Source organism: Camelus dromedarius, chromosome 21, assembly GCF_036321535.1.
Source record: "Camelus dromedarius isolate mCamDro1 chromosome 21, mCamDro1.pat, whole genome shotgun sequence".
In the NCBI taxonomy this organism is placed as follows: Eukaryota; Metazoa; Chordata; class Mammalia; order Artiodactyla; family Camelidae; genus Camelus; species Camelus dromedarius.
The window spans coordinates 24,726,004-24,736,991 of NC_087456.1; the positions used below are offsets into that span (position 1 = coordinate 24,726,004).

General features: G+C 38.4%; 1 protein-coding gene across 2 annotated transcripts in view; it reads right to left on the bottom strand.

Moving 5' to 3' along the window:
- The window catches only part of MARK1 (microtubule affinity regulating kinase 1), a 96,980-nt gene extending 86,374 nt beyond the window's left edge, over nt 1–10,606 (bottom strand). Inside the window, exon 1 of one of the 2 annotated variants that reach the window (XM_064477280.1) lies at nt 10,472–10,606. In XM_064477280.1, the coding sequence (XP_064333350.1) occupies nt 10,472–10,522 (51 nt within the window). In that variant the 5' untranslated portion in view covers nt 10,523–10,606. The remainder of the gene's footprint in view (nt 1–10,471) is intronic. The other variant, XM_031438402.2, reaches the window with a different exon arrangement.
- Between the last annotated feature and the right edge of the window lie 382 nt (nt 10,607–10,988).

Genomic DNA, 10,988 nt, shown 5'->3' on the forward strand with positions numbered 1-10,988 from the left:
AAGAGTTAGAAAATATAGAGAACAATCAGAGATGAGAAATACAATACCTGAAAGGAAAAATTCTCTAAAAAGAATCAACAGTAGACTAAATGATACAGAGGAATGGATCAGCAAGTTATAAAACAAAGTAGCAGAAATCACTGATGCTGAACAGAAAAAAAGAGAAAAGAATGAAAAGAAATGAGAACACTTTAAGAGATCTCTGGGACAACATCGAACACACTAATATTCGCATTATAGGGGTCCCAGAAGGAGAACAAAGAGAGGAAGCAGCAGAGAACACATTTGAGAACATAACAGCTAAAAACTTCCCTAATCCTGGAAAAGAAACAGACATCCAAGTCCAGGAGGCAAGAGTCCTATACAGGATTATCCCAAAGAGGAACACACCAAAACACATTGTAATTAAAATGGCAAAAATTAGAAACAAAGAGAGAACATCAAAAGTAGCAAGGGAAAAGCAACAAATAATACATATGGAAACTTCCATAAGACTATCAGCTGACTTCTCAGCAGAAACCCTGCAGTCCAGAAGGGAGTGGCACAATATATTTAAAGTGATGAAAGGGGAAAACCTACAACCAAGAATACCTAGGAAGGCTCTTGTTCATATCTGACATAGAGATAAAAAGGTTTACAGACAAGCAAAAGCTGCAAGAGTTCAGCACCACTAAACCAGCTTTACAACAAATGTTAAAGGAACTTCTCTCAATGAAAAAGAAAAGGGCACAACTAGAAACGTGAACATTACAAAATGAAAAACGCATCACTAAAGGCAAACATACAATAAAGGTAGGAAACCATCCACGTACAAAGCTAGTAAGAAGGTTAAAAGGCAAAAGCTGCAAAATCACCTATATCCACAATAAGCAGTTAAGGGATACACAAAACAATTAGATGTAAAATACAATATCAAAAACAGTAATAGTGAGGGGAGGAAAATGCAAATACAAGGCTGTAAAAATGCATTTGAAATTATGAGACCAGCAACTTAAAACAATCATGTATATATTAAGACTGCTAGAAAAAAAATTCATGGTAACTACAAACAAAAAAAAACTATAATAGATATACATACACACACAAAAGGGATCTAAACCTAACACTGAAGATAGTCATCAAATCACAAGAGAAGAGAATGAAAGAAGGGGGGGGGAACGACCTATAAAAACAACCCCAAAAGACGTAACAATAGCAATAAGAACACACATATTAATAACTACCTGAAGTGTAAATGGACTAAATGCTCCAATCAAAAGACATAGAGTGGCTAAATGGATATAAAAACAAGATCCTTATATATAGTACATACAAGAGACTCACTTCAGATCTAAAGACACACAGAGACCGAAGGTGAGGGGATAGAAAAAGTATTCCATGCAAATGGAAACCAAAAGAAAGCTGGAACAACAGTACTTATATCACCCAAAATAGTCATTAAAATAAAGACTGTTACAAGAGACAAAGAAGGACACTACATAATAATCAAAGGACCAGTCCAAGAAGAAGCTATAACAATCGTAAATACGTATTCACCCAACATAGGAGCACCTAAATACGTAAAGCAAACATTGAGACATAAAGGGAGAAATCAGCAGTAACACGATAATGGTAGGGAACTTTAAAACCCCACTTACATCAATGGACAGAACATCCAAATAGAAAATCAGTAAGGAAACGCTGTCCTTAAATGACACAGCAGACCAGTTGGGGTTAATGGATATATAGAGAGCATTCCATCCAAAAGCAGCAAAATGCACATTCTTTTCAGTGTGCACGGAACATTCTCCAGGACAGATCACATCTTAGGTCACAAAACAAACCTCGGTAAATTTAAGGGAACTGAAATATCAAGCATCTTTTCCAGCCACCACACTGAGACTAGATATCAGCTACAAGAAAAAACTGCAAAAAAACAGAAACACATGGAGGCTAAACAACATACTACTAAACAATAAATGGATCACTGAAGAAATCAAAGAGGAAATCCAAAAATACCTAGAGACAAATGAAAATGAGAACACAACGATCCAAAACCTGTGGGATGCAGCAAAAGCAGTTCTAAGAGAGAAGTTTATAATGGTATAAGCATCTCAGGAAACAAGAAAAATCTCAAATAAACCACCTAACCTTACACCTAAAGGAACTAGAGAAAGAAGAACAAACAAAACACAGTTAGTAGAAAAAAAGAAATCATAAAGAACAGAGAAAAATAAAATAGACTATGAAAAATAGAAAAGACCAATGAAAATAAAAGATAAACAAAAATGATAAACCTTTAGCCAGACTTACAAATCAATAAAATCAGAAAAGAAAAAGGAGATGTTACAATTGACACCCCAGAAATACAAAGAACATAAGAAACTACTATGAACAACTATATGCCAATAAATTGGACAACCTAGAAGAAATGGACAAAGTCTTAAAAAGCTATAATTTCCCAAGGCTAAATCAGGAAGAAATAGAAAATTTGAACAGGCCAATTAACAGTAAAGAATTGAATCAGTAATTTTAAAACTCCCAGCAAACAAAAGTCCAGGACCAAATGGCTTCGGGGGGAAATTCTACCAAACATTTAGAGAAGAGTTAACATCTATTCTTATCAAACTAGTCCAAAAAATTGTGGGGTTTTTAACAGGAAGGAACACTCTTGAACTTATTCTATGAAGCCACCATCATACTGATACCAAAACCAAACAAAGATATTACAAAAAAAGAAAATTACAAGCCAGTATCACTGATGAACATAGTGCAAAAATCCTCAACAAAATATTAGCAAACCAAATCCAACAATACATTAAAAGGATTATATACCATGATCAAATAGGATTTATCCCAAAGATGCAAACATTTTTCAATATCCATGAATCAATCAATGTGATATAGCACATTAATTGAAAAATGAAAAACATATGATCATCCCAATAGATACAGAAAAAGCTTTTGACAAAATTCAATATCCATTTATGATTAGAAACTCTCTAGAAAATGGGCATGAAGGGAACATACCGCAACATAATAAAGGTTGTATTATGACAAACCCACAGCTAACATCACACTAACAGTGAAAAGGTGAAAGAAAGCACTTCCTTTACGATCAGGAATGAGACAGTGATGTCCACTCTCACCACTTTCATTCAACATAGTTTTGGAAGTCCTAGCCATAGCACTGAGAGAAGAAAAATAAATAAAGGGAATCCAGATTAGAAAGGAAGAAGTAAAACTGTCACAGTTTGCAGAATACATAATACTATACATAGAAAATCCTAAAGACAGCACCAGAAAACTACTAGAGTTCATCAGTTCAGTAAAACTGCAGATTATAAAATTAATATACAGAAATCTGTTGCATTTCTATATACTAACAATGAACTATCAGAAAGGGAAATTAAGGAGACAATCCCATTTACCATCATATCAGAGAGAATAAGATACTGAGGAATAAACCTACCTAAGGAGGTAGAAGACCTGTACTCAGAAAATGATATGGCACTGATAAAAGAAGTTGAAAAAGATGCAAACAGATGAAAAGATATACTGTGTTCTTGGATTTGAAGAATTAGTATTGTTAAAATGACCATACTACCCAAGGTAATCTACATGTATAATATAATCCCTATCAAATACCAATATTATTTTCCACAGGACTGAAATAATTTTAAAATTTGTATGGAAATACAAAGACCCCAAAGAGGCAAAACAATCTTGAAAAAGAATAACAGAGCTGGAGGAATCACATTCCCTGACTTCAAAGCTTTAATGATCAAAACAGTATGGTACTTGCACAAAAAGAGGCACACAGATCTACAGAACAGTGAACCCAGAAATAAACCTAAGCACTTACAGTCAATTAATCTATGACAGAAGAGGCAAGAGTATACAATGGAGGAAAAAACAGTCTCTTCAATAAGTGGTGCTAGGAAAACTGGACAGCTACATGTAAAAAAAAAAAAAAAGAGAGAGAGAGAGAGAGAGATCAGAACACTGCCTCTTACCCTATATAAAAATAAACTCAAAATGGAATTAGAGTCCTAAATGTAAGACCAGATACCATAAACCTCCTGAAGATAACATAGGCATAACACTCTTCGACACAAATCGTAGCAATATTTTTTTGGATCTGTCTCCTAAACCAAAGGAACTAAAAGCAAAAATAAACAAATGGGACTGATTTAAACTTAAAAGCTTTTGCACAGCAAAGGAAACCACTGACAAAATGAAAAGACAAACTGCTGAATGGGAGAAAATATTTGAAATTGATATGGCCAATAAGGGGTTAATATCCAAGCTATGTAAACAGTTCATACAACTCAACATAAAAAAAAAAAATCTGATTAAAAAATGGGCAGAAGACCTGAACAGACATTTTTCTAAAGAGGATATGCAGATAGCCAACAGGCACAAGAAAAGATGCTCAACATTGCTAATCATCAGGGAAATGCAAATCAAAACCACAATGAGATATCACCTCACACCTGTCAGAATGGCTATTGGCAAAAAACACAGATAACAAATGTTGGCAAGGATGCGGAGAAATGGGAACACTCCTAAACGGTTGGGGGGGATGTAGATTGGTACAAACACTGTGGAAAACAGTAAGGAGATTTCACAAAAAAACTAGAAATAGAACTACGATAAGATGTAGCCATTCCACTCCTGGGTATATATTCTAAAAAAACAAAAACATTAATTTGAAAAGATATATGCACCCCAATGTTCACAGCAGCATTATTTACAACTGCCAAGATATGGAAGCAACTTAAGTGTCCATCAACAGATGAATGGATAAAGAAGACGTGGTGTGTATATATATGCAATGGAATACTACTCAGCCATAAAAAAGAATGAAATCTTGCCATTTGCAGCAACATGATGGACTTGGAAGGTATGATGATAAGTAAAATAAGTCAGACAGAGAAAAATAAATACTTTACAATATCACTAATATGTAGAATTTAAACAATAAAACAAACTAGTGAATATAACAAAAAAGAAAAAGACTCACAGATACAGAGAACAAACTAGTGGTTACCACTGGAGAAAGGAAGAGAGGAGTGCAATATAGGGTAGGGGAATATATGATACAAACTATCTTAAATGAGGTACCCAAATCAATCAAACTTACAGAAGCAGAAAGCAGACTAGTGGTGGCCAGGGGATGGGGAGAGAGGAAAACGGGAGTTGATCAATGAGTATAAAGTTTCAGTCATGCAAGATGAAATGGTTCTACAGATTTGCTGTACAGCATTGTGTCTCAGTTAACAGTACTATACTGTACATTTAGAAATTAGTTAAAAAGGCAGATCTCATGTTACGTGCTTTTCTTTTTAACCACTGTTAAAAACAAATCCAACAGAAGGGTTAACAGTGATTTAAATACAGCTAAAGAGATTTAACTAACTGAAAGAGAGATCTAAACATGTCACATACTGTAATTGTACAGCAGATTGTAGTATAGATTGTAGCACAGGGAAACAATGAAATAGGAAAAGAAAGGAAAGAGAGTTTAAGACATACATAGGGCAGAATAAGAAATTTTAGCATATCTCATCAGAGCACCAGAAACAGAAAGCAGAGGTGAGGCTACATTCAAAGAGATAATGGTTGCTGCATTTCCAAAATGTATGAGAAAGATAATTCCACAGAGTTTAGATCTAAACAAATTATACAGCTTGTAGTTCAGAGAGACAATGAACTCATGGGAAAAAAAGAATCAATTAAGTTGAGGCATATGGAAGAGTTAAGATCTAACATAATCTAATCAGAGTCCCAAAATAAAATTCTAAATAGACCAGAAGCAAGGCAATATTCAGAAAGCTAATAGTTGATAAATATCCAGAACTAATAAGAATATATGAATTAAAATACATGAGAAGCAGATAGGAAGAAAAGAAATTCATACTTAAACACACTGTAGTGAAAGGATAACACCTAGGAAAAAGAGATAATCTTAAAAAAGAGACAGAAAAGACACCTACCTACTGGCAGATGACTTCTCAAAGGAAACAATGGAAATAAGTAGACAATGGAATATTGACTTAAGAACTGGAGATGGAGCAAAGCTATCTTTCAAGAAAATGGGCAAAATACATTCTCATATTTTAAAAAGAAAGTTTATGACTGACAGTCCTTCATCAAAGAATTTCAAAGATCTTGATCAGGAAAATGGAAAATGACTTCCAAAGGGAAGTTTGAGATGGAAAAAGGAATGGTAAAAAAAATAATAATAATAACATAAAAATATAGGGCTGATTCTAAACAGTCTAAGCTTAAAAAAAGAAGAAGAGCTAATAATAGCACTGAGGTCAGAAGAAAAATGATATACGGCAAAGACTTTTTTTTCCCTCACAACACACTGTCCTGTGTGCCTACTTTGGAGACCAATGGTGCGGGCCACCCATACACAGATGGTCAGCTACAGGAGACGGCAATGCTGACTGCAATCACTTCAGAAGTCCCTTAAAAACATGGGCTATGCCATAAAGGATGTGTGAGTTTGGGATAAGGGGGACACAGCAGGGCACTCCAGCCAGGGAAAACAGTGTAGGTTCAGAGATAAGATGAGTGCAGCAGACTCTGTTCTTCCCTTCATGAAGTACTCATATCGTTTTGCAGGTTCTTTTAAAATCTCTAAGACAAAAACCGAGCAAACCAAAAACCACCTCTAGAAGGAACAGCATGAGTATTGACTGCAACAGTGGAGTACATGAGAGACTCATCATGACCTTGGGCAGGCCACTTCACTCTCTGAAGGCTCTGTAGTATGTAACATCTACCTTTCTCAGTGTCACTAATATATTTGGATGACAAATGAAAAAATTCCAAAGGGGAATATTACAGCACTGATCTCACATATCACCACTAGTCATCGTGCTGGCACTGGGGACACAGAATGAAGGAGACAAAGTAAATCAGCAATTAGAAGGCAATGTGACAGGTACCTACACTTGAGGTACGCGCAGGGTACTTAGAAAACCCGACAGCAGGGCAAACACGTGCTTCCCTCTTGCCTTTTCATGTTATTAGCAAAGATTCCCATTAGGGAAACTACTGATGTCCACCTTACTGCTTGCTACAGTCAACACAGTGAATTTCAGATCCATGAGAAGTACCACTATGAAGAGTCCTGTTACTAGAGGTGTCAAAATGAATTTAACCAAAGTCAATTTTAAAACATCCCAAGAAGGAGTCAAATCAATTTCCTTCATACTGATCAAAATTTCATCACAGAAAGCTAGTCAGGACTCTTTGGATCCATAAAAATTAGCACAATGAGAGTTTTTCTAAAACATGAAAAAAATTCTTGTTTCACTTGAAAATATGTAAGAGTAATGATAATATATTATCCATATCTATGCTGGAATTATTCAAGTATAATCTAACAAAAGCAAAAAAAAAAAATTCAAATACCCATTCTTTTCCTGGATTTACTCTTTAAACCTAAAATCAAACATGTTTTATATAAGCTAATTCTATGACCTACAACATATCTTTTCTACTTCACTGTAAAGTGTTTACTGCCTTTAAAGTTAATCACTGGTGGTTCTGTTGTATTTAGCCAATTGAGGCCTATTAACAATGCACACACAAATCCTTTATCTAAGAAAATACTCCTAAAAAAATACACACAGACCGTTCTCAAAGAAAAGTATCTCTTTCTCACTCTACTATATACAGTAGTAGTAAAGAGAATATTTACTACTAATGTTACAGTGCTGTAACGTTATTCTGAACTTTTTAATTTATCGTCAATATATTAGTGACATGGGGAAGGGTAGATGTTACATATTCCCAAGGAGACCAAATCCATTCACATACATCTAAAATGTTTATAACTGCAAAAGACAGTAAAATACAAAGATTTTTTAATTACCTTATTTGTTTTAATTAAAATTAAAATATTTTAGCAGTAATTAAACGTTTTTAGTTATGCCCTTAGTATTCCAAAGGGCTTAGAAGCATTTTATGGTCAATACAAATGTAAATTTTCACATCCAGTTTTAGAAATACGTCAATTTAACTGAAAACAACCACAAACAAATGTTCATTTTGATTACCACACTGGCATTAATGTATTAGCTTACAAGCAGATTTGTTCTTTTATTCTACTGATAAGAGGTAAGTAAAAATGGGTAATGACATTTACTACCAACCAGAGAATAGAGAGAGACACCAATGATGATTTACTAGCCATCACTGGTGATCCCTTTGATAAACACCTACAGCACCTACAAACCAATTTAGCTCTATCTGCACACGGCTTTCTACTGTAAACTATCTGTTTGGGATTACATTTACCTTTCTTGTTAAGTTCCTTGAGGGGGGAGGCCTTGTCTTAAATACTACTTCCATATTCCTTTCAGCTCTAATAAAACTCAGTACATACTTACTGATAAATTAACAGCCATGGTGTAATAGATACTTTCCATGGCAATTAGGAAAAAATCAGGATGTGGGTAAAGTTAGCTAAATGCAGATATAGTTATAAACAAGATCATAAAAGTGATTCTGAAATAACATGTTCAGAAACAGAGCAAATGTGTTTACATAGCATAATCATTTTCAGTAGGTACAACCAAATTTACCACTGCTATTGTTTGGCTTAAAAAATCTTTTTGTCTTACATGTGATGCTGCATTTTGTCCTATTCCCTGATGCATATTTCTATAATGCTATCTCATGTCTGTATAAGACACCTTACTCACACAACTATGGAAAGAGCTATACTATTTAAAATCCAAAAGAAAATAAAAACAATGTATTTTGCCACCTTTCCTAGGTTAAAAACACACAGTGTTTTGCTAACAAAAACAGAAGTTATATTCTGTGTTACTTTTCACTCAGATTGAATGACAGGAATTTTTTTTTAAGATTTTCTGTTAAAAAAATTCTGTACCACCTTGGCTTTATAATCAACTTTCACCAAATCTTTCATCTTTTTCTGTCACCTTCTTCAATCTCTCAATCAAAATTATATATCAATTACATTTTTTAAAACAACTATGATTTTTAAAAAACAGTTATGATGTAATTAAGATATAATTTATGATACCAGCAGCCTTTACCTTTATCATTTTAAATGCAGGACAAAAGCATACTCTGAAATATCTTCCTGGGTCTTCTGCAATAGTCTCTCATTAGAATTTCTTCCCCCTTCATGTAAGTATATGAAGTTTCTGTGCTCCCCTACTCTCCAAGATTAAATAATCTGTTTACACCTCCCTCCAGCACTTCAGGGGTGAGGTTGTATCTTTTCTCCTTACTACCTTTTGTCTGAGAACGCCAAAGTCCTTCATTATTTTATTTTACCAACCCTATGAAGGCAGTGGTACACCAAGATTTGGAGAGTCAATGAGTTAACCAAACAAACCAGAGACTGGACAGTCAACCCAAACTTAGTAAGCCTCTAGCTCCTTAAAATTGGAAGAAATCAGCCAAGGCCCTATTTACAGGTCATAAGGACTCAAAAAAAAAAAATTAAAAACAAAAAACAAGAAACAAAAAAACCTTTCCCACAAAAGGACTCTCACACACACACACACGCACTAATGTATATTTCAGAACGTGGAACTACAACTGATCTTGTTCTTTTGGCTCTCAAGAGTTTAAACACCAGGGACATCTGCATCTAGATAAAAACTCCTGAGGGCAATCTGATCAAAGACACAGAAAATCCTTCCTTCAAAGAAATGCACCTTGTGACACTCCAAGGAGGAGGAGAGGCATTTAAAGTAAAACCTGCCCTGAATTATTACCACCGACTTGAGGAAGAGAATCAAAAGCCGTTGGCTTCCTCTAGCTTTTAAACGTTTTGCTGTAACACCAGGGCCACAGAGGCTGGTGGTGAAATTCTTCTACTCATCGCTACAGGAGAGTATCACGGCAGTATAAACTCATACACATCAACACACATCCGTCTCTACTCCCATTCTCGTCCCTCCCATTCCCGACCTTCCTTGCCCCTTTGGTGCCCACAACCCAAATGTAGACATAATATTACAAAAAGCAAAGTCATGGGGCAATGCAGGGGGGTGGGGGTGCAAAGGACCGAAAGAGCCAGAAAAAGCAAGGGGAGAAGAGGTAGTCAGCTGGCTCCTCTGTGATCAGAAAGCAAACATTCGGGTGGGGATACGGAATGCCGGGTGGAAATAAAGCCATCTGGGATGCACGCTCTGCCTTCTCCTTCTGCCTCCCTGCCCTCCATCACCCCATCCTCTCCCGGAGGACCACCTCCGAGGGGAGGGCGCCAATCACAGTGCCCCCACCCTCACCCTTCAGGCGAAAGCGGCGAAATGGGGCTGGAAGGGAGAGTGGGGGCTGAGCTGGGGGCGAGGGTCACGCCGGGCTCCAGGTGGAGACCCCGCGGCGGGTGGCGGCTCTGGGGCCCCGGGGCGGCCCACGCGGAAGGTGGCGCGGGGATCCGGGGAGGGTCTGGACCCCGCCGCTCCCGGAGGAGGCTCCGGCTACTCACGTTCTCCGTGTCCCGCTCGTTCACCGTCGGCAATGGCGTCCGGGCCGACATTTTGTGCGGACGGCGGGGTCGGGCCGGGGTCTCGCCGGCCGGGCTGGGCTGCGGGCCCCGAGGGCGAGCGGCAGGGGCTGCGGCCGCGGGCGCGAGGCCGGGCCCGGGCGAGCGGCTCCCTCAGGCCGCGGGCGGTGCAACAAGCGGCCCCGGCGGGGCAGCGGGGGAAGAGGACGCGGAGGAAGGGGAGGGGGAGCCTCTGCCCGCCGCGGCGCCGCCGGGGGACGCGGGCCGGGGCGAGGGAGGGCTCCGGCTGAGGGCGGTTGCCCGGCGCGGGCCGGGCGGCGAGGCGGGCGGGATGCGGCGCCGAGGCTGGGAGGCGGGGCGGGAACCGGGGGGGCGGCGTCCGGGCCCCGCTAGGCTCTCGGGGCCATGGCCGAAGGTGAAGCGGCGCCGCAAATCACTGCCGGGCTCGTCCCGCCGAGCGCGCCTCAGAGCCGGGAGCCGCGGCCCTGACAGCGCCGCC